The 24,640-nt window shown below is 41.0% G+C and overlaps 1 protein-coding gene across 6 annotated transcripts in view; it reads left to right on the top strand.

Moving 5' to 3' along the window:
* The first annotated feature begins 13 nt into the window (after nt 1-13).
* MRE11 (MRE11 homolog, double strand break repair nuclease) overlaps nt 14-24,640 on the top strand; it is a 55,847-nt gene continuing 31,220 nt past the window's right edge. For 2 of the 6 annotated variants that reach the window (XM_074956732.1, XM_074956765.1), the window contains exons 1-12: nt 14-133; nt 1,064-1,144; nt 1,657-1,789; nt 2,898-3,058; nt 4,325-4,412; nt 5,299-5,440; nt 11,541-11,655; nt 13,261-13,446; nt 13,965-14,136; nt 14,695-14,775; nt 15,297-15,423; nt 22,856-22,959. In XM_074956732.1, the coding sequence (XP_074812833.1) occupies nt 1,125-1,144; nt 1,657-1,789; nt 2,898-3,058; nt 4,325-4,412; nt 5,299-5,440; nt 11,541-11,655; nt 13,261-13,446; nt 13,965-14,136; nt 14,695-14,775; nt 15,297-15,423; nt 22,856-22,959 (1,329 nt within the window). In that variant the 5' untranslated portion in view covers nt 14-133; nt 1,064-1,124. Of the gene's footprint in view, nt 134-413; nt 681-720; nt 799-863; nt 940-1,063; nt 1,145-1,656; nt 1,790-2,897; nt 3,059-4,324; nt 4,413-5,298; nt 5,441-11,540; nt 11,656-13,260; nt 13,447-13,964; nt 14,137-14,694; nt 14,776-15,296; nt 15,424-22,855; nt 22,960-24,640 lie in introns of those variants that run through there. The other 4 variants (XM_074956758.1, XM_074956747.1, XM_074956752.1 and 1 more) reach the window with 4 other exon arrangements.

Genomic DNA, 24,640 nt, shown 5'->3' with positions numbered 1-24,640 from the left:
ACGGGTAAGGCGGGAGCGGGTGGGCAGCTATCGCGAGAGCACACTACTCCGTCTATCCCCGCCCCTTCAGCGCTATGGAAACTGAAAGCGCGGCGCGGCGCGGCCCGGGCTGCTGACGCCGTAGAGCTGGCGGGTGCGGAGCGCGCGGCGAGGCGGGGCTGAGAGAGGGCAGAGCGGGGACAGCAGCTTCCCCGGGGCGCTGGTGCCGGCCGGGCTCGGGGCAGGCGGGCCGGGCCCCGGGACAGCCCGCGGCGCCTGTGGAGCTTGGGCCTGCCGGGCCGACGGGAGAGCCGCCCGCTTGCGTCACGTGGCGGGGTAGAACGGGGGGCCGCCAGAGCGCAGGGGCCCCCTTGCTGGGGCTGGAGCAGCAGCTCTCCGGGGGTCGGCACAGGGGGCTGTAACGCTTGGCAGCGGGTCGCACGAGCACCTGGATCCCCAGCGTGCAGCGCTCCCTCTTGAGTGGGCTGGACTGGCTGCCCCCTCCTTTCCTGGCAGCTCTGGTCCATTGGCCGTATCTCTGCCCCTGAGCTCAAGATGCAGCATCGCCGGCGCCCACGCTTGCTGTGGGCCGTGCTTCTGTCCGCTCCAAGGCGCCTTTGCTCGCAGGCAGCGTGGCCCCCTAGGCGTGGGGAAGGTTGGACGCCTGCTGATTAAGGGAGTCCTGTCTCATTGCCGATCAGGTGCCGCATCGTTACTTAAATGGCGAAGGATCGCTCTTCCAAAGCCCTGTTTCTGGGGCAGCTTCCGTGCTGTGTACCTTCGCAATGCCATTCTGGTGTGCAAGGGGCAGGAATAGAGGTTTGGTTTTGCCCCATATAAATACTTGATTACATTGTGCAGCAATGAAATCAGTAACCAAAAAAGTGTCATTTTCTTAAATACATGTGACTTTTTTGTATTGTAAAAAAAGTAGCAGCACAACTATCAGTGCAAAACTGGGTAGGTGGCATGAGCTCAGTTTATTATGCGCTTAATTGTAAACCATTTGTATTCATGTCATTTAGACACTATACTGTGTATTCTAAGCTAGAACTCAATTTTCTGCCCTGTACTGACCCATCAGGCTCTGTCCAGAACTGCTGAGTGAGGAGTCCTATCCACCTGGAGCCATTGTGAGCGCAGAGATGAGTCGCATCAACTCAGGGTAAGCTCCTGTTTTTTTCAGGCCCATAACCTCCCTATGCAAGCATTGCATATGTTTCTGTTCCATTTGAAAGGAAATAGACAACTGGCAAGCTATTCAGTTTTTTTAAAAAATGAATTAAATATAGTTTCAAGTACTTGATCTGCCCGTTTCTCTCAGCCAATATTTGTGGTTTTATGACTAAAATTTTTTTTTTCTTTAGGATTAGAAGATCCTTCAGAGGGATCCACATGGGTGCAACCCTGCACGGATCCATTTGTGGGATCTAGTCCATAACCTCTTTCATTTACCGTAATTTTAGGTGGTGTTTGAAAGAGAAGTAGGTTAAACATTTTGAGACAGACTTGATTTTTAAGTTGATGGTGTGCTGTTAAGTCTACAAAATACAATGTTTTCTGTGCCAAACTGTGCATTCAGTGATTTTTGGCAAAACAGTTTATTGTACGAAAGGCTGTGGAAATAGCTGAACTCATAGTACAGTTTTCTATTTTTATTTTTTTAATTCAATTTAGGGGTGAAGAAGATACCTTCAAAATTCTGGTTGCTACTGACATTCACCTTGGGTACTTGGAGAAGGATCCTGTGCGTGGAAATGATACGTTTGTAACTTTTGATGAAATTTTGAGACATGCTCAACAAAAAGAAGTAAGCAGTCTTACATCTTTTGGAAAATAAGGTTCTGAGATGGACTTTGGATGCTTTCTGGAAAATAATAGGAAGGTTGGCCCCAATCCTATATCTGGATCTTGTGGACCCCTTGAAGATTGCAAGATTGCGGCCCTTGTTCTGAAGTTGTTATAAGAAGGTTGCTCAATCTAAAGAGGAGTTTGAGCGAGAGTAGAAATGTAGCTGATGTTCAGGTCTTAGCAGCTAATATGGTACTTTAAATGTAATAATGGAAGTACTGGACAGTTTTCTTTTCAGGGACTCTGGTAGGAATGAATCATTTATTTTGGAAATTGAGTACCTGATACTAGAATGAGCTCCATGAAGACAGACCCACATTGGTTTCAGTGGAGGTTGTTTGCAGAGGCGCTCATTGCAGGATTAAATGTCAATGGAATTTAGGCTCTGGTGCCTCTTAAAATGGGAGTTAGGCTTCCAGGTCACTTAAGCACTTTTGAAAACGTTACCCTCTATTCTTATGAGCATAATAATTCCTAAATAGATCCAATGGTATATTTGTAATCCTGGCTGAGTTTTTTTGTTGTTGTTGTTGAATATCCATTCATTTAACATGAATTCAGAAATTCAGATTGGTTGGGCATCCTTATCAAATTAATGCAAAGTGAATTAATAATGATTTCCTAGGGCTAGAGACAATAAATTTCCAGCTTCTCCTCTGTGAAATACTTAAACATTTACTTTAGTAAATTCAGTTTAAAAAAACTGGGGTGGAACTCCTGTTTTTGGCTCCTTCCTTGTCATTGATTTTAAGAATTCTGAGGTGCTGCTTTGCAAAGTGTTGTATGCTTTTGTTGTTGTGGTTTTGGGTTTTGTAAATTAAAATTGTCTTTTAGTTTTTCTGAATCATTGTTAGACACTGAAATATTAAGGTTAGATTAATTTAACTATAAGCATTTTAAGTTTTACTTGTTTTACAATCTAAAAATATGGTATTAGCATTGAAGGCCTGGTAAGAAATTCCATACACTTCAACATAACATTAATGTTTTATAAGAGCATGTAGGGAATTGCTTTTAAGATAATACAGAATACCATTTGACTATAACAAAGCTCTTGATTTGTGCAGGTGGATTTTATTTTATTAGGTGGGGATCTTTTTCATGAAAATAAACCTTCCAGAAAAACATTACACACCTGCGTTGAATTATTAAGAAAATATTGCATGGGTGATCATCCTGTACAATTTGAAATTTTGAGTGACCAGTCAGTCAATTTTGGTTTTAGCAAGTAAGTATATTTTACTGTGATGAAATAACTACAGTATATTGTGCAATTTGCTGGTTAGGTACAGTAAACTGCCACTGCAGTAGATTTAAGAGTCTGATCATGTAAATGGCTTATAGGCAGACCTCTGCAAGTCAGTGGATTTCTGTGCACTTTCAGTAGTCCACTGTGTGGAGCAGCTTGCAGGATCAATTCCTCAGACTATTTTCTGAGAAAATTTTAAACTCGTTAAATATTTTTATGAACTTTGTCACCATCTTTGGATGACTTTTCTAGGTGTATTGCGTGTCATATAAATTCTGATATATGTAAGCCCAGTATTGGAAACATGATGTTAGTGTACTCATTTGAATAGTCATTGAATACAGTAGCACTGCTTGTATGAACTAAAATTATTCCCTCTAAGTATTTGTTGGATTGGGCCCCCATAATTCTAGCTAGGCTTTTGAGCTTTTAGAACGGAAAGATTCTAACATCATAAATTAAACTGAAAACAAAATTCAGCTTTGGACAGAGACAAGGCATGAATGTTGAAAAGGAAAGGAGTGGGTTTTGTTTTTTTAATGGAGAATGTGTGAAATAATTTTTCAACCTTAAATATAACAAAGTATGTACCAGGTGAACACAGTGATGCAGTACAATGCAAACTCCCATCTGTATTGAAAGTCTTGTTTATCCAAATTAATGTAATGCCTTTCCTCCCCTACACTCCTGCGCACTGTCTGTCTGTCTGTCTGTCTGTCTGAGCTATATCTATGGCCTCCATCTGCAGAATTTGAGCACCTCACAGTTATTAATGTATTTATCCTCACAACACTCTTGCGAGGTAAAGCAGTGCTATTATTCCCATTTCACAGGTAGGCACAAAGGCCCAGATCCTCAAAGGCATTTAGGCTCTGTGATTTCAATGGAAGTTAAGGACCTAAATACCTTTTGAGGATCTGGGCCTAAGTGACTTGTCAGCATCACCCAGGAAGTCTGTGGTGGAGCAGGAACCTGAACTCGGGTCTCCTAAGTCCTAAACTGGTGCCGTTAACCACTGCCCTTCCTCTCTTAGTCCCATTTAATTTAGATAAAGTGAAACCTCATTTAATAATCACCTGCTTCAGAGTGTTGCTCAATGCTTCTTTATTAATGTTCATAAAATGCTTTAATATGCAGTTAAAGTTTCTGTATAAGTTAAATTGTTGTTTTTATAAGAAAAAATGTGTCATGAATGTTGTGTATGCAAATAGCTTGTAAACAAATGTAAACTTTTTTCCTATTCAGATTTCCATGGGTGAACTACCAGGATGGGAATCTCAACATTTCTATTCCAGTTTTTAGTATTCATGGCAATCATGATGATCCCACAGGGGTAATTATTATAGTGATGACAAAAATTATAACATTGTACAAATACAAGTATTTTTTTTCCTTTGGGAACAAGTTACTAATATCAGTCACCCCATTTCACTTTTAAGTTTCTGTTTTAATTAACTGGGAGTATTTTCCAGAGTCCTTTGTTTTGCTCATGTTAGACTCAAACTGACATGTTAGGCTCTACATTCGATTATTAGGGGGGTGGGAGGAGAGGATATGGGACCATATGATCTGCCTATCTAATACCTTATTTTAGGGATTTCTAGAACTAGAGATGGGATGAAGGCGTTTTGGGGGGCAATAAGTAAGACACATTTGAAAGGGTTTTCAAAACATTAGGCGTAGAAAAGTTCAACATTCTTTTATGTAAGAAAATGTCTTTAATATCTTGAGTTTTAATTTCAGTCCTTTTCCATGCATTTAGATTATTTGTTAGCTGTATCTTTTAAAATGATTTACAGCTTTAGTTAGTTCTTCTGGTCTGTATGAAGGAAGCCATCACAGTGTTGGTCAGATATTTTTAATTGTTGCTTAAAATTAAAAAAACAGCCAAGTTATTAAAGTTTTAAAAGTGCAGAAGGCTCATGCTCTCAAACTACTGTTCATAAAGGTTTTCATTATGCATTTGACATGGTGGATCTGTAATACATGATTATTACTATTCTTCACAGCCTACAAAAAAATGAGCTATTTAATAACAGCAAAAATGTTACTTGGCAGTTCATACTGAGCAATCAATTTAGCCAAGCCAGATCTCATTCAGACTTCCTTTTTATAATACTTAATAAACTATTACTATTTGTCTTGCATTGTTGAACAAATTTAAAAGTTGAATTTAAGTACAAATTCATTATTTTTCTGTTCCTTAATATTTACAATAGGCAGATGCATTGTGTGCATTGGATATTTTAAGCAGTGCAGGATTGCTGAATCATTTTGGACGCTCATCATCTGTAGAGAAGATAGACATTAGTCCCATTTTACTCCACAAGGGAAGCACAAAAATTGCTCTATATGGATTAGGTAAGCTTTCTTTCTGTTCAGCTAGATATTTCAGAAGCATGTGTAGACCCTTCTTTATATCACAGAACGCTATTTCCTTTCTTACTGAGGTTTATATTCTTTCTTCATATAGAAGTAGTGAGCCAGGTAAAGAATCTTAGAATCAATATTTCTGGGAAAAGGTGTTAGACCAGAGATGGGCAAACTATGGCCCGCGGGCCACATCTGTCCCGCAGGACCATCCTGCCTGGCCCCTGAGCTCCCAGCCAGGGAGGCTAGCCCCTGACCCCTCCCCTGCTGTCCCCCCTTTCTTGCCACCGTGTGGGCAGCGCTCTGGCCTGCCACTCCTACCAGGCAGCGCGGGGAGTGCAGCTGGCTCCGGCTGGGTGGCAGGGTTGCGAGCTCCTGCTGCTCTGAGTAACATGGTAAGGTGGCAGGGACCCAGGGGGCAGTCAGGGAGCAGTGGGCGATTGAATGGGGTGGAGGTTCGGGGGGGGGGGGGGGGGAGTCAGGGAACGGGGAGGGTTGGGAGTGGAGTCGGGGGTGGGGGGTTTCAGGGTGTGGATAGGGGTCGGGGCAGTCAAGGAACAGGGAGCAGGGGGGGTTGGATGGGGTGGGGTCTCGGGGGGGCGGTTAGGGGCAGGGGTCCCAGGGACAAGGAGCTGGGGGGGTTGGATGGATTGGGGGTTGTGGGGGGGGTAGTCAGAGGGCAGGAAGTGTGAGGGCGCAGGGGCCAGGCTATTTGGGGAGGCACAGCCTTCTCTACCCTGCCCTCCGTACAGTTTCACAACCCCGATGTGGAACCTCAGGCCAAAAAGTTTGCCCACCCCTGTGTTAGACATAGCTCAAAAGCATGTGTGCACATGCTGTTTCTCTTATCCTGAGATGAGGTTCCATTTTTTTGAAATTCTCTCTTAATAGCCTTTATCATTGGCTTGTAGTTTGTTCACAGTACAGCATGTTTACTCACTGAGTGGAGCAGCCATGATCACTTTATCTCACCCTACATTCTTTTCAGAGACTGCTTGTAAAGAGGCAAAATTTGATTTTTAGTTTGTCTTGGTTTATAAAACTCTTAATGGTGCATATTTCATCTATACTTTTATGACTTCCTATCGGTCCTGTTGAGGTTAGTATCTGTGCTCTTGACAGTAGCTATCTTTTAGGGAATCTTCTATTGTGTTAGGGGTCAGCAAGTTTGATATGGTGGTATGTAGGATATACTTGTTTGTTACAGGTTTCAGAGTAACAGCCGTGTTAGTCTGTATTCGTAAAAAGAAAAAAGAAAAGGAGTACTTGTGGCACCTTAGAGACTAACCAGTTTATTTGAGCATGAGCTTTCGTGAGCTACAGCTCACTTCATCGGATGCATAGCATATCGTGGAAACTGCAGAAGACATTATATACACACAGAGACCATGAAACAAAACTTCCTCCCACCCCACTGTCCTGCTCGTAACAGCTTATCTAAAGTGATCATCAAGGAGGGCCATTTCCAGCACAAATCCAGGTTTTCTCACCCTTCCCCCCCCCAAAACAAGGGGAGATAGGCTACCTTGCATAATGACTTAGCCACTCCCAGTCTCTATCTCCCCTTGTTTTTTTTCCTACAAACCCCCCCCCCCCCAAGACGTTCTGGTTAAACTTGGATTATTGCTGTGCACATTGTAAGATGAGCTATTGCCAGCAGGAGAGTGAGTTTGTGTGTGTGGTTTTTGGAGGGGGGTGTGTGTGGGGGGGGGGGGGGTGGTGAGAGAACCTGGATTAGTGCTGGAAATGACCCACCTTGATTATCATGCGCATTATAAAGAGAGGTTTCAAAGAGGGATGGGCTATTACCAGCAGGAGAGTGAGTTTGTATGTGTGTCTGTTGGGGGGGGGAGGGTGAGAAAACCTGGATTTGTGCTGGAAATGGCCCTCCTTCATGATCACTTTAGATAAGCTGTTACGAGCAGGACAGTGGGGTGGGAGGAAGTTTTGTTTCATGGTCTCTGTGTGTATATAATGTCTTCTGCAGTTTCCACGATATGCTATGCATCCGATGAAGTGAGCTGTAGCTCACGAAAGCTCATGCTCAAATAAACTGGTTAGTCTCTAAGGTGCCACAAGTACTCCTTTTCTTTTTTGTTTATTACAGTGGAATCTCTTGCTGTTGAATGAAACCCATTCCTCCCCTTTTTTATCCTGACAACTCAACGTTGTTCGGGATTTTTTTAATAGTACCTGCTGTGCTTGTCTGAAATAGTGTTTTTGGCACAGAGGCTTTTCTTGTCCTGTCCACCTAAGTTGCTGCATAAATAGCATCTGTCTCAGTCAATTCCTCACCACTTGAGAAACACCTGAAAGTTTTTCTCTTTCAGAGGTGTTTTATGATAGATTTCAGCCTCAATTTGTAGGACCCTTTCCTTTTTCCTCCCTCTCATGTAGTGCTCTCTCTTTATTTTCTGGTTTTTTGTTTAGACGGTAGTTTTCCTCACATTTTTCAAAAATAATTGTATTACACTATGAGCCATTGTGTCGTATCCATAACATGTTGGTATTTTTAAATTTTTTTTTGCACATCCTGCCTCTTGTACCTCTTGTTTAATATTATAAGAGTTGATTTTTTTTCAAGTTATGATAGTGGGAAATGGAAATTTGATTATTAAGTGTTGCTGGTAAAATAAGGCCCTAATTATAAGTAGATTTCACTGCAGATCAGGGCCTTTATGTAGAGAGGTATTTAATAAGTGAAATCTAGTGAAACTAATAGTTCATATCTCACACAACATATAAAAGTGTTAACAAAAAATGTACCTTTTAAGTAGATGTATTTGCCAAAAGTGTTGTAGATTAGCAATAATATTTTCCTTATGTGCAAGTTAAAAGAAAAAAAAACAGCAACTTTTCTTCTTTGGTGAAGAAGTACTTGAGTTCCTCGTAGAAATGATGATTACTTTTAAGGATTTTATTGAAGTGCCTTCCTTGGTTTTTGTGGAGGAGATTTAGATGCAAAAATTTTAATTATTTTGTGCTTTCCCCCCCCAAAGGTACATGCATATGTCTCACAAAACTTTTGAAAATGGGCAATGCCTACTCCTGGGGGAATTCTGCACCACTGTGCAATGCAGAATTTAATATTTTTTGCGCAGAATGTCCTTTACTCACAGAAATAGGCTGCAGTGCTGCTGGCTGCCACTAGGGGCCACTGGACCCAGCGGAGCTGAGCTTGCACATAGAAGACACTGCCCGGGGGAGGGGGAGGGAGCTAGAGGGTTCCTGGCAGCTGCAGTTCCCAGCATGCCCTGAGAGAAGAAGACAGCGGCGTGCAGGAAATTCCACACAAGCTGGCATCAGGCTGTTTCTCCCTCTGGATCCCTGGGTTTCTGAGGAGTAGGGGTGTGGGTGTCAGGGCTAGGAGGCTCCACAGCTGGGCTCTAGCGGGGAGGGGGCGGGTGTCTGGGCAAGGGGGACCCCGCACCTGGGCTCTGGGGAGGAGGGGTTGTGGGTGTTTGGCCCCCGGCTGGGCTCTGCAGGGGGTTGGGAGGGGGCAGAGAAACAGGAACTGGGTTGTCATAGGGGTTTTTTTCAATTCTGTTACTCTTGGGGGAATTTTTGTGTGTGTCTGTATTGTTACAGACATACTTGCTGACGGGTATTTTGAAATAAATTAGCAAAATAATTGAAACTGGCATGATTATGTAGTGTTATTTTGACAAATAAAATTTTCAGAATTTTAAAATATTGTGTGCAGAGTTTTTAATTTTGGGGGGCAGAATTCCCCTGGGAGTAAATTCCAAGTAGCCCTCAAATTCTAGTATGTGGATTTATTGTTTCTGTGATGTAAGGCATAATCTTTAAAATACACACATCAAATGAAAAACACAAAAGCTTTACCAACATGAATTATTTTAGGGCTTGATTCTGCTAGGTGCTGAGTGCCTCCAGCACCTATTTAAGTCAATAGGAACGGAGGTTACTCACCCCTGGCTGGATTTGACATTGAGAGCACTGCACCTTTCAGGATCAAACGCATGAAGAAAATAGGTTGGTTTCACAGATGGCCATTTTTTGCAAACAGAGCAATTTTTTGAGTCTACTTCACTACTTCCCTGTATGTAGTCAATTTTTGTTTAGCCTTTTCACATACAACCAAAAGGGGGAGAGAAGCATGTGTGTGTATATATGTGTATGTATGAAAAAGATTCATTGTGCAATTAAACAATAATAGAATACCATTTACTTAAATATTTGTGGATGTTTTCTACATGTTCAAATATATTGATGTAAATACAACACAGTATACAAAGTGTACAGTGCTCACTTTATATTTATTTTTTATTACAAATATTTGCAGTGTAAAAAACAAAAGAAATAGTATTTTTCAATTCACCTAATACAAATACATTAGTACAGTCTCTTTATAATGAAAGTTGAACTTATGTACAAAAAATAACTGCATTCAAAAATAAAACAGTGGAAAACTTTAGAACCTAAAAGTCCACTCAGTCCTACTTCAGCCAATCACTCAGACAAACAAGTTCTGTTACAATTTGCAGGAGATAATGCTGCCCACGTCTTGTTTACAATGTCACTTGAAAGTGAGAACAGGTGTTTGCATGGCACTGTTGTAGCCGGCATCGCAAGATATTTATGTGCCAGTTGCGCTAAAGAGTCACATGTCCCTCATGCTTCAACCACCATTCCAGAGAACATGCGTCCATACTGATGTTGGGTTCTGCTCGATAACAATCCAAAGCAGAGCGGACCAACTCATGTTCATTTTCGTTATCTGAGTCAGATGCCACCAGCAAAAGGTTTATTTTCTATTTTGGTGGTTCAGGTTCTGTAGTTTCCGCATTAGAGTGTTGCTCTTTTCAGACATCTGAAAGCATTTTCTACACCTCGTCCCTCTTGGATTTTGGAAGGCACTTCAGATTCTTAAATCTTGGGTCGAGTGCTGTATCTATCCTTAGAAATCTCACATTAGTACCTTCTTTGCATTTTGTGAAATCTGCAGTGAAAGTGTTCGTAAAACGAAAATGTGCTGGGTCATCATCCGAGACTGCTGTAACATGAAATATATGGCAGAATGCAGGTAAAACAGAACAGGAGACATATAGTTCTCCCCCAAAGAATTCAGTCACAAAAACACTTTTTTTTCTCTCTTTTTTTTTTTTTTTTTTTTTTTTTAAACGAGCATCATGAGCATGGAAGCATGTCCTCTGGAATGGTGACCAAAGCATGAAGGGACATATGAATGTTTAGCATATCTGGTGTGTAAATACCTTGCAATGCCAGCTACAAAAGTGCCATGAGAACGCCTGTTCTCATTTTTAGGTGACATTGTAAATAAGAAGAGGGCAGAATTATCTCCTGTATAAATGTAAACAAACTTGTTTGTCTTAGCGATTGGCTGAACAAGAAGTAGGACTGAGTGGACTTGGAAGGCTCTGAAGTTTTTATATTGTTTTATTTTTCAGTGCAGTTATGTAACAGACAAATGTGTTTGTTTTTTTTAAGTTGCACTTTCACGATAAAGAGATTGCACTACAGTACTTGTATGAGGTGAATTGAAAAATACTATTTCTTTTATCATTTTTACAGTGCAAATATTTGTAATAAAAATAATATAAAGTGAGCACTGTACACTTTGCCATCTGTGTTGTAATAGAAATCAATATATTTGAAAATGTAGAAAAACATCCACAAATATTTAATAAATTTCAGTTGGTATTCTGTTGTTTAACAGTGCGATTAATTGTGATTAATCGCACGAGTTAACTGCGATTAATGGACAGCCCTGATAGATAAAAAAAGAATAAACTTCATTGTAAAACCTGATAATTGGCAGGGGGACTCAAGGGCAGATGTAAAATTAATTCCAGCAGGTATTAACTTTAGTCCTTTTTAAAAAAAAAAAAAAAAAAAAATTTCAAGTTTGAGTCTCCGTTTTACAGACAGAGTATAATAGATAATAAAATCACCTTGATCAAATCTGTGTTAGTGCCTCAAGGTTCTTTAACAATCAAAAGATAAGGTGTAATCTTGCCACACAACTTCACTTTCCATGCTTTTGCTGATTAAAAACATAATTTATTGTACAGTAACATTGATTTACATTTTGCCATGCACATTCCAGGATCTATACCAGACGAGAGGCTATATCGAATGTTTGTCAATAAGCAGGTAACCATGCTGAGACCAAAGGAAGATGAGGATAATTGGTTTAATTTGTTTGTAATTCATCAGAACAGGTAACAATATTGACTGGATTGTGATTTTTTTTTTTTCAAAGTAGATGTACAGTTTTGTGCAACAAAAATATTCAAAATGCTATGTAGGAAAATTAGGTTCATGACCTGACACCTGCTACCTTGGGGCTTGTCAACACTGGCAATTTACAGCACTGCAACTTTCTCGCTCAGGAGTTTGAGCTCCCCTCCACCCCGAGCGCAGCAAGTTTCAGCGCTGTAAAATGCCAGTGTAGACAATGCACCAGCGCTGGGAGCTACGCCCCTCGTGGAGGTGGCTTTTTAAGAACGCTGGGAGAGCTCTCTTCTAGCACTCTGCCGCGATTACACGAGCCACGTTAAAATACTGCCAGTGTAGACTAGCCTTAAGACTGTTGGATATTAGGTGCATCAAGAAAGTGGAATATGTCAGTTCTTGCTGTAACAACCCTGTCCAGCTGATCTGATTACAGAATAAGGAGGTTGAAAACAGCACTGCCTCAGCAATTAGGTTTCTGGAGAGGGTGCAGTTTGTCACAAAACAACTGTAAATTGTCTACTCTGTATTACTTCATTGTGTGTGAGGAGAAATATGAGTCTATAAATTTGCATGTTATAACTGGAATAACAACTCAGCCACTGATTGATTATAGTAGAGAAAGGCACAAGAACTGTAAGTGAGTTGGGTTTGCAAGTCCCATGTTTTCCCTTCCATTTTCCAACATTTTAAAAATCTACCTTGGCAAGAGTATTGTACATGCCTGTACTGTTCCGCAGCTGTTATTTCCCAGAAGTGTTAGCAGGCAAAGAGTGAAAATCACAACATTCTCATCAGTTTTGCTCTGTGTCTGTTCAGGAAAGAGTATGTGAAGGTGTCACAGATACTTCCAGGAAAAAGATGGGGAGGCAAAAGTCTGGGAACGTTGTAGAGAGAACACCATCAGATAGTGCTTATTATTGACCCCATCCAGCTGGCTGAAGGAGCAGCAATAACTGGATAGAAGGGGTCAATTTTGGGTCCCCATTTTAGAGGAAAAAAGGTAAAGGGGAGTGGGAAATGAGAATTAAGGATTTAGGACTAACCCTAAAAAGAGAGAAGTGGAGGAATTTTTTTCTTTAAACAGCGGCTGTAACAAAAAGGTTTGAGAGATGGGAAAGAGGTTCGTGTGGAGGAAAAGTGAAGAGCATGCAAGCCAAGTGAAAAGAGAAAGGAATGGAGGGATGGGGCAGGGGAGAAAGAGCCCACATCAAAGCCACAGCTTGGGGGAGGGAGAAAACAGAATTAAATAAGCTTAATGTTAGAACAGAAATGATATTTGAGTACCTTCTTACTTGTTAGGAGAAATAACCTCTATTAAAAACCAAGAGAAATAGTATTTCTCTTAACTCAGCATTTGGATAATAACTCTTATCTGTTCATGGACATTGTAAAGGAGGAGTATTTATTGTCCATGTGCATGTGAAATATAGGCATTGTCAAATGTTGTAAAAGTGCAAACGAAATTTAATTGTAATACTGGTTATTATTTAAATTTAGTGCTTTACCACTGTTCTCTCCCCCTACCCCCGCTCCCACAAAACAGCCAAAGCTGTACTTTATTCTAATTCTCTTCCTTTTCTTTGAAACAGGAGTAAGCATGGAGCCACCAATTACATTCCAGAGCAGTTTTTAGATGACTTTATTGACCTTGTTATTTGGGGTCACGAACATGAATGTAAAATAGCTCCAACCCGAAATGAACAGCAACTTTTCTATGTGTCTCAGCCCGGAAGTTCAGTGGTTACTTCTCTGTCACCAGGGGAAGCTATAAAAAAGTGTGTTTTCTCTTGAGCTTTGTTCTAACATTTTTCTTGCATGCTGTGTTGAGCAGTACATCTCCTACCCAGAAGATAAATGTATTTAAATATGAGGGAATGTATTGGGATATAGTGTAGTTCTGCTGACAATTTATTACATAGTATAATCAGCCAAAAGGTTAAAATCAGTATTTTATGATAATGTAGCCTTGGCTTCTTTAAGCTAAATTCAGCTTTGTATGTAGGTTCAACTCTATTCACTTAGGTGGAGTTAGCCTGGAAAAATGAAGGGGCTCCTTGCATCCTGTCTACTTCCACACGTACACACACTCTCATGTAATGACTAGGTACAATCTGGCCTTTACAGGTGTAATGTCCTGAAGGCAGGACCTGAAGTACTGCTCTGAGCACATTGTTACTGCTTTAAGGATTTTCAGTGAGGTTAATGTAAGAATGAAGGAGACATTAACCAAAGTTTTGATCTGAATTCTGTGACTTGTCTGTCCTCATTTGAAAAATTATTTATCTAATTCCAGGCACATTGGTTTACTTCACATTAAAGGCAAAAAAATGAATATGGAGAAGATTCCTCTTGAAACAGTACGAAGTTTCTACATAGAGGACATTGTTCTTGCTGATCATCCAGACATTTTTAATCCAGACAATCCAAAAGTAACACAAGCGGTACAAGTATTCTGTATGGAAAAGGTAACTGCCTTATACTTGAACTGTAGGAAGGGAACGTGATCTTGTGGTTAGCATAGGACTGGAAGTTGGAGCACCTTCATTTTCTCCCCATGTATGCCACTGACATGCTGATGCCTGGGGAAAGTCTCTTCATTACTCTGTCTCTCAATACTGGCCACCCCCTCCCTTCCTTAGAATCGCCAGTCGAGTGAAGGATCACAATTGTATCTAATACTGCAGTATTCACATAGTATAGAACTTTATAATATTTGATATGACACTGAACTACCTAATGAAAACCTGAGGAGACTTGTTAGCTACTAGCAGGAAACTTAATTCTAATACCGCAGTCTTTTTGTGTTGAGATTGAGTGTTTGTGTTTCACACATTTTTGGCCAAATTCGGCCATCTGTTATGCATATGTGCATAAGCTCTTTATTAATTCGACACTTTTTTTTCTCCCTAACACATTTAGTTTTAGACAATGGCTGGAAAGGTCCAAGTAGCTACAACCAGAGAAAGTAACAGTTGCTGAAGAGTAACTTTTATATTTACCCCCTTACTGCTTGTGCTACTCAGGTTGAAACACTGCTGGATAACGCAGAAAGAGAGCGTCTGGGAAATTCACGCCAGCCAGAAAAACCTCTCGTAAGATTACGAGTAAGACTTAGTTGCTTTATTCTAAAACTCTTGTTGATTTGATTGCTTTATGCTACATTTCTTTACAAGTTTTATATTTAATAATTTATCTGCTCATACACAATTTAAATTTTGTTTGTTTTATATCCCATCCTCACCGTACATGTACCCTGAGCCTTTTTGGCATGATCAATACTTTCCAGCAGGCAATTGTACGGGATTCCCATCAGTGCATGTCACAGCTTTTCCTTTATTGGTTGGTGGAATAGAAAGCATTATCAGTTATTAAGGAATGTGATGATGTTCTTTACAGAGGCATACATGCTACCTTTGCCACACTTCCAGACATAGGCGTGAGAGACTGGATTGGTAATTAAGCGTATGGTGTTAACATTAGCACCTGACTGGCTCATTGTTCAGACTTTTATTTAAAAAAATAAAAATAAAAGAGCGAGAAAGAAACTGATGCATCTTAGACTATTTGAAGTGCTTGGTTTCCTTGTCTCTATCCCAAATTTCATCTATTGACGTTCCCATTTTAGGTTGATTACAGTGGAGGTTTTGAACCATTCAGTATTCATCGTTTCAGTCAGAAGTTCATGGAAAGGACAGCTAATCCAAAGGACATTATACACTTTTTCAGACATCGTGAACAAAAAGAGAAAAATGGTAAAAACAGAATTTGTCAGTTAAAAGTAACATGGGAATTTTATTTAACTTTTAAAACTAATATAGGGGTTCACTATCTGTGTAAAATATGTAATTAACAGAGACAGTATTACTATTTTCTTTACCATAGCACCTAGAACCTTAGTCAAGGACCAAGACTCTAACAATAGAAATCTGCAAGGACCCTTCCAAATCCATACAATTTTTGCAGGAGTATGTGTTCTTTGTTTGTTGGTGTTCAGAGGAGCACCCTCTCTCAACAGTTTACAGAAAGTGACTTAAAGGCCTCAGAGGACCTTTCTGAACTATGTGTTTAATGCTGTGCATGAAATTGCATCACAGCTGGGTTCTCAAAAAGTGAACAAATTAAGAGGTAGAGTAGCAGTTCTTATATGATTTTAAAAGCATCCATAGGGGCTGTGAAAACTTTGGAGAGTTGGGTTTTTCAGTGATTTCTTTCCTTGAGACATGTCAACACATTTACCCATTTGACAAGGGATTTGTCCTGACTTCAGAACATCTGAGCACCACTGGGGGTAGGAAATAGCTTTATTATCCACATACAAACTTCCCTAACCCTTTATAAGTCAGTGCACACATGGAGGCTATCAGAGCTTTTTCTCTCTTCCCTTCCTGGCTACATCCATTTACTTAGTACATGTTCATCTAAAAGTTGTAGGAAAAATTTGCTGAGGTATATTTGACATCTCTGAAAACCCAATAGCTAAATCTTTGCCTAAAATCCCAGTCTGAAATGGTGCCATGGTTTTTCTTTTTGGTTTTAGTAAGAATGAGAGTGCTTGATGTGGAATAGTGTGATCTATTTGCCTTGATCCATTACCAGAATATCCTATTCCAGGTGTCTTCTATCAGAGTGACAGGTTTCAGAGTAACAGCCGTGTTAGTCTGTATTCGCAAAAGGAAAAGGAGTACTTGTGGCACCTTAGAGACCTACCAATTTATTTGAGCATAAGCTTTCGTGAGCTACAGCTCACTTCATCGGATGCATACTGTGGAAAATAGAGAAGATGTTTGTTTTTATACACACAAATCGTGAAAAAATGGGTGTGTGATCACTCTCCTTACAATGTGTATGATAATCAAGGTGGGCCATTTCCAGCACATATCCAGGGTTTAACAAGAATGTCTGAGGAACGGTGGGGGGGGGGGAGGAATAAACAAGGGGAAATAGGTTACTTTTTATGACTCAACCACTCTCAGTCTCTATTCAAGCCTAAGTTAATTGTATCCAATTTGCAAATTAATTCCAATTCAGCAGTCTCTTGCTGGAGTCTGGATCTGAAGTTTTTCTGTTGTAATATCGCAACTTTCATGTCTGTAATCGCGTGACCAGAGAGATTGAAGTGTTCTCCGACTGGTTTATGGATGTTATAATTCTTGACATCTGATCTGTGTCCATTTATTCTTTTACGTAGAGACTGTCCAGTTTGACCAATGTACATGGCAGAGGGGCATTGCTGGCACATGATGGCATATATCACATTGGTAGATGTGCAGGTGAACGAGCCTCTGATAGTGTGGCTGATGTGATTAGGCCCTGTGATGGTGTCCCCTGAATAGATATGTGGGCACAGTTGGCAACGGGCTTTGTTGCAAGGATAGGTTCCTGGGTTAGTGGTTCTGTTGTGTGGTATGTGGTTGCTGGTGAGTATTCGCTTCGGGTTGGGAGGCAGTCTGTAGGCAAGGACTGGCCTGTCTCCCAAGATTTGTGAGAGTGTTGGGTCATCCTTCAGGATAGGTTGTAGATCCTTAATAATGCGTTGGAGAGGTTTTAGTTGGGGGCTGAAGGTGACAGCTAGTGGTGTTCTGTTATTTTCTTTGTTAGGCCTGTCCTGTAGTAGGTGACTTCTGGGAACTCTTCTGGCTCTATCAATCTGTTTCTTCACTTCCGCAGGTGGGTATTGTAGTTGTAAGAATGCTTGATAGAGATCTTGTAGGTGTTTGTCTCTGTCTGAGGGGTTGGAGCAAATGCGGTTGTATCGCAGAGCTTGGCTGTAGACAATGGATCGTGTGGTGTGGTCAGGGTGAAAGCTGGAGGCATGTAGGTAGGAATAGCTGTCAGTAGGTTTCCGGTATAGGGTGGTGTTTATGTGACCATCGTTTATTAGCACTGTAGTGTCCAGGAAGTGGATCTCTTGTGTGGACTGGACCAGGCTGAGGTTGATGGTGGGATGGAAATTGTTGAAATCATGGTGGAATTCCTCAAGGGCTTCTTTTCCATGGGTCCAGATGATGAAGATGTCATCAATATAGCGCAAGTAGAGTAGGGGCATTAGGGGACGAGAGCTGAGGAAGCGTTGTTCTAAGTCAGCCATAAAAATGTTGGCATACTGTGGGGCCATGCGGGTACCCATAGCAGTGCCGCTGATTTGAAGGTATACATTGTCCCCAAATGTAAAATAGTTATGGGTAAGGACAAAGTCACAAAGTTCAGCCGCCAGGTTAGCCGTGACATTATCGGGGATAGTGTTCTTGACGGCTTGTAGTCCATCTTTCTGTGGAATGTTGGTGTAGAGGGCTTCTACATCCATAGTGGCCAGGATGGTGTTATCAGGAAGATCACCGATGGATTGTAGTTTCCTCAGGAAGTCAGTGGTGTCTCGAAGGTAGCTGGGAGTGCTGGTAGCGTAGGGCCTGAGGAGGGAGTCTACATAGCCAGACAATCCTGCTGTCAGGGTGCCAATGCCTGAGATGATGGGGCACCCAGGATTTCCAGGTTTATGGATCTTGGGTAGTAGATAGAATATCCCAGGTCGGGGTTCCAGGGGTGTGTCTGTGCGGATTTGATCTTGTGCTTTTTCAGGGAGTTTCTTGAGCAAATGCTGTAGTTTCTTTTGGTAACTCTCAGTGGGATCAGAGGGTAATGGCTTGTAGAAAGTGGTGTTGGAGAGCTGCCGAGCAGCCTCTTGTTCTGGTTCCTTCCCCACTCTGAACTCTAGGGTACAGATGTGGGGACCTGCATGAAAACCTCCTAAGCTTACTTTTACCAGCTTAGGTTAAAACTTCCCCAAGGTACAAATTAATTTTACTCTTTGCCCTTGGAATTTCCACTGCCACCACCAAACTTTAACTGGGTTTACTGGGAAACGTAGTTTGGACACGTCTTTCCCCCAAAATCCTCCCAACCCTTGCACCCCACTTCCTGGGGAAGGTTTGGTAAAAATCCTCACCAATTTGCATAGGTGACCACAGACCCAAACCCTTGGATCTTAGAACAATGAAAAAGCATTCAGTTTTCTTACAAGAAGACTTTTAATAGAAGTAAAGGAATCACCTCTGTAAAATCAGGATGGTAGATACCTTACAGGGTAATTAGATTCAAAACATAGAGAATCCCTCTAGGCAAAACCTTAAGTTACAAAAAAGACACATAGGGATATCAGAGTGTTCCTTCCATTAAAATAACAACCACTTGTCACAGTGAAAATCCTACTATGCCTAGAATTTTTAATAACTGGTTAATAGTTGTTGACAATTTAGTCCTAATAATGAATCTCTAATGGTCACTAATGAAGATGTGGTTTGCGTAAGAACATGCTGTGCTGATCTAATGGACTGCTAATGTAGTACATTAGTGCTTTATAAGTAATTTAATTCCATTGACAGGTGTGTATACAGCGGCACTTGAATTAAGTTGAAAACATAATGCTTCATGATTAGTAAACACACTTAAAAAGCTCTTAACTAATTTTGAATTAGGTTACTGTTCTTCTGGGCAGGATTGTTTGATTTAATTGAGCACATAATTTATTTAAAAATCTTTACCTTATTAGTCTTTTGAAAGTACAAAATAGCTACTGTAAGCTTGATCACTTTGGGTTGAAGAACTTTTCACTTGTCTGCTTAATAAGCAGCTCTACTTTGAAAAGTGAATGTAAAAATGGCATTGTGGGGTTCTGTGTTTGTGTCTCAGTGGCTTCTTTGCTTAATGCCTTTTTACACAAGGTTGGTGACTAGTAGAATTAATACAATTCATGACTCAGTACAGAATGAGGCACTTGACTTTGCATGTATAACAGATCTGATTGGAAGACACTACAGGTTCACTGTTGTTTCCAGGTGGATAAATGGTTCAGCAGGAGGTGAAGGGATACAGCTGGAGTTTTTACATCTCACCTCAAATGTAGATTTCCCATTACAAGGCTAGATCTGATGAGCGTATTAACATTGTGTATGAGTGCCAGAAGGGGGATAGGATTGGACTAGTGTTGTTGTAGTGGTTTCCAATGGAAAAGACCTGTTTGGGCTTATCCGATTACTCAGCTATAGTGGTGCTGAAGTAAGTGAGGTTGATTTAGTCCAGTGGTCTCCAAACTGGGGTGCACAAGATGATTGCAGGGGGTGTGCGGCAGCAGGAGCGCCGCTGGACGGCACGCCGCTGTTTTTTTTCCTTTGGCAGCAGCTCTGCATGTCTGCGGCTGGTGTTCCCCTCCGACGGCGTGCCTGCGGCAGGTCTTCTGGTCTTCACCATGGGGATGCGTGAGCCAAAAAGTTTGGAGACTACTGATTTAGTCCATGGTGTCTGTAGATGTTGATTCTTCTAGATCAGCTCAGATTTTTAGATTATAACTTCTGTGGGACGTGGATATAGTTGACTATATTTTTGCACAGAGCCTAGCACAATGAGGTTCTCGACAGGGGGGTAACTTTTGGGCATTACTGCAGTAATAAGATCTTGGTTGGCACCACTAGTAAAACTGAGCGCACGCTCTGGATCTTGTGTTTGGCTTGGAATTGGAAGTTGGACAGATGGATATTACGGATTTGCTGAGTGACCATTGTCCTTTTGGTTTGAAGTTAGTATAAACCTATCCTTCAGGGACCTGTTTTTGAAGGTCTTCCTCAAGTCTGATGGAACCAGTGAACTTTCAGGACAGCTTTGATAGAGAATATTGATTAGCCAACTGATTGCTTTATCAGTGCTTTGGTGGGACTTCATAATGTTCCACTAATGGTGAGGTGGCCCTGAATGCACTCTTTGAGAAGGAAGGCAACACAGGTCACCATGGTTTACAGGTGATGTCTTGTGTAGGATGTTCATATTACTTTGTGGATGAACTTGCTAGCTGTTGAAGGCCAGCAGAGAGATACTGGCTGTACTGTTGGTGGAATTTGCCAGTACTGTATTTTTCTATGGAGGAGTTGTTGTGTACCCTCTGCTCAAGAAACCAAGTCTTGACTTGGGGCTTGGATGAATGCTAGCTGGCTACCACTTGATCTGGGTAAGACAGAGATAATATACATGACTTGTGGGAAGTAGTCCAAAGAGTTTGCAAAGAATAATTTGGCACCTTTCGCTGAAGGATTGTAACCACCATTTGCAGTATAGGTGCATATTTAAATATATTACTAGGTCCTGGACTTTTGGATGCTCAGGGTGTGATTGTGGCCAAGATAACTTTTTCCTTCTACAGGTGAGTCGCATCATACGCACATTTAATTTAAGTGAATTCAACTATACACGCTCGGCCAAAAAAAAAGAAAAATAACAAGATACCTGTAAATAGTGTGGGCAGTTCTGCCCACCATTCCACTCAATGAGTGTAAGATGGGAGACATGAATCTGCTGTTCCCTCAGTCAGTCTCAGTTCCCACGTGCCTTTCGTAGGGTGAGCATCTCGCCGCGCTGAGTGTGATTCTAATGTTTAAAGATACATATTTTTCGTACAACATGGCCCCTAAATGCAAGCCAACTACTTCATCTGGTGCTCAACCGAAGAAACAGCGATCTGTTCCAACGCTGGAACACCACCACCCTCCTAGCGAAAAAGTTTTTCCTAATATCCTACCTAAACCTCCCACACTGCAACTTGAGACCATTACTCTTTGTTCTGTCATCTGCTACCACTTGAGAACAGTATAGATCCATCCTCTTTGGAACCCCCTTTCAGGTAGTGGAAAGCAGCTATCAAATCCCTCTTCAAATGTCCTCCTGCTGCATTTGAAATCGGCAAAGACATTTGAGCTTTAGCTCCTTGAGTATAAGAGAGGGAGCTGCTGACATGATGTTCTCCATGAGGGGCCTTTGATTTTGGAATTTGCTCTCCTTTTGATCTGCCAAAGCCCAGTTTTTGTTGCTCAGTCCCTCTCTTCTTCCAGGCATTTAGGGGGGTTGGAGGGATTTTATTATTATGCCTGCTACAGATGGAATTCTATTTCGGCATATTTGTATATTTATTATTGGAGTAGAATGAGCAGTCAGGGTATTTATTGTGGAAAATTTAAGTTATAGAAGAACTCCTAGACTGGTGGCCAGTGCTGTTGCAGGAGTCTTATTTTCAACAATGACAGGTTTCAGAGTAACAGCCATGTTAGTCTGTATTCGCAAAAAGAAAAGGAGTACTTGTGGCACCTTAGAGACTAACCAATTCATTTGAGCATAAGCTTTCGTGAGCTACAGCTCACTTCATCAGATGCATAAAGTGGAAAATACAGTGAGGATGTTTTTATACACACAGACCATGAAAAAAAATGGGTGTTTATCACTACAAAAGATTTTCTCTCCCCCCACCCCACTGTCCTGCTGGTAATAGCTTATCTAAAGTGATCACTCTCCTTACAGCGTGTATGATAATCTAGGTGGGTCATTTCCAGCACAAATCCAGGGTTTAACAAGAACGTCTGAGGAACGGTGGGGGGGGGAAGGAATAAACAAGGGGAAATAGGTTACTTTTTATAATGACTCAACCACTCCCAGTCTCTATTCAAGCCTAAGTTAATTGTATCCAATTTGCAAATTAATTCCAATTCAGCAGTCTCTCCTTGGAGTCTGTTTCTGAAGTTTTTCTGTTGTAATATCGCAACTTTCATGTCTGTAATCGAGTGACCAGAGAGATTGAAGTGTTCTCCGACTGGTTTTTGAATGTTATAATTCTTGACATCTGATTTGTGTCCATTTATTCTTTAACGTAGAGACTGTCCAGTTTGACCAATGTACATGGCAAAGGGGCATTGTTGGCACATTACAACAGAAAAACTTCAGAAACAGACTCCAACGAGAGACTGCTGTATTTGTGCTGGAAATGGCCCACCTTGATTATCATACACGCTGTAAGGAGAGTGATCACTTTAGATAAGCTATTACCAGCAGGACAGTGGGGTGGGGGGAGAGAAAACCTTTTGTAGTGATAAACACCCATTTTTTTTCATGGTCTGTGTGTATAAAAACATCCTCACTGTATTTTCCACTTTATGCATCCGATGAAGTGAGCTGTAGCTCATGAAAGCTTATGCTCAAATAAATTGGTTAGTCTCTAAGGTGCCACAAGTACTCCTTTTCTATTTTCAACATTTCAATTTTTATTACCTTTTGTATTATAATGAATCAGGGTGATGTTAGTAGCTTTTAACACCTAAATTGATGTATGAAGACAAAAATAGGTTCTTATTTTAATATATATCTCTTTTCTAGAAGATGAGATTAATTTTGAAAAGCTCACTCGAAGACCTGCTTCGGAGGGAACAACCCTGAGAGTGGAAGACCTTGTGAAGCAATATTTCCAGACAGCAGAGCAGGTAACTTCATTGTTGTGTTTTTAAGTCCTGGGTGCATTTATGAAATCACACATTTGATTGCTATGGTGATAGGGTTTTTTTCCTGTGGAGGTTTGACAGAGCTCTGTCCTTTGTGCCCCTTCTTGTCTCGCTCTACATCTTATCTTTGGGTAATCTCGTCTGCAAACACAAATTCAGTTACCCTCTCTGTACTGAAAACTCACTTGTCTCTTTCTGTCCAAACTGAAATATCTGCTCTCTCTCTGACATCTCCTCCTCATGGATGTCTGGCCATCAGCTCAAGCTCCATATGGCTTAAGCTGAGCTCCTAAACTCTCCCTCCCGCCCCTCAACTTCCTTTCTTGATCACTGTGGACAGTGCCAGCATCCTGCATGTCACTCAGGTCTATAACCTGGGTGTCCTGTTTGACTCAGATCTCGCTCTCTACATGCTCATGTACAGGCTTAGCGTCTCTAAGATATATGCTTTCTAATCCATCCACACAGCTAAAATTCTTGTCCAGGCTCTTATCATCAATATCTTTCTCTTTGGTCTTGACAAATGCAGTCTTGTCTTACTCAGTCAAAATGATGCTACTGAGATCATTTTCCAAGTCTGTTGCTTTGACCATGTTGCCCCTCTGTTTGCATCCCTCCACTGGCTCCCCGCCCTTCTCTGTTGCATCAAGCATAAGCTGCTTGTCTTAATTTTCAAGGCCCTTCATGGTCTATCCCCATCATACCTATCATCTCTTATTGGCTATTGAGATGTTAACTCTCTCTCACTTCAGATCAGACTGTGGCACCAACCTCTATCTCCCACTTCGTGCTTTCTCTCATGCTTGGGAGGAGCTCCCAGTCAACATCCACAAAACTAACAACTTATCCTCCTTCAAAAACCTCCTCAAAATTCTCCTTTGCCAGGATGCCAACAAAAAACTTGACAACAGTTAGTCACTGTGTTGAGCCTATCATGCTGACCAGTATTGGCTCGTTGTTTCTTTGTATTCTGTCTATATCCGTCTCTTGTCTTATACTTAGATTGTAAGCTCTTTGGGGCAGAGACTGTCTTTTTTTGTTTGTTGGTTCATAGGTCCCTAAGTGCTACTGTAATATATTCATATTCTTTCTCTCTCTCTCTCCCTCTCCTCTCTTCCCCCATCTAAGCCACCTGAAATGAGTATAAATTGTAGGGTTGTCGTGCGGTTTAACAAAATTAATCATGTGATTAAACAATAATAGAATACACTTAAGTTAATATTTTTGGATGTTTTCTGCATTTTCAAATATACTGATTTCAATTACAACACAGAATACAAAGTCTACAGTGCTCACTTTATTTATTTTTGATTACAAATATTCGCACTGTAAAAAAACAAAAGAAATATTTTTCAATTCATCTAATACAAGTACTGTAGTGCAGTCTCTTTTTATCATGAAAGTTGAACTTACAAATGTAGAATTGTGTAAACAAACAAACAACAGCAACAAAAAAAACCCCAAAATGCATTCAAAAATAAAACAATGTAAAGTTTTAGAGCCTGCAAGTCCACTCAGTCCTACTTTTTGTTCAGCCAATCACTCAGACAAACAAGTTTGTTTACATTTGCAGGAGATAATGCTGCCCACTTCTTGTTTACAATGTCGCCTGAAAGTAAGAACAGGCATTCTCATGGCACTGTTGTAGCCAGCGTCGCAAGAT

The sequence above is a fragment of the Natator depressus genome, chromosome 1, assembly GCF_965152275.1.
Source record: "Natator depressus isolate rNatDep1 chromosome 1, rNatDep2.hap1, whole genome shotgun sequence".
NCBI lineage: Eukaryota > Metazoa > Chordata > Testudines > Cheloniidae > Natator > Natator depressus.
Note: the sequence above shows the minus strand (reverse complement) of the source record. Positions and strands in the feature narration are given on the sequence as shown.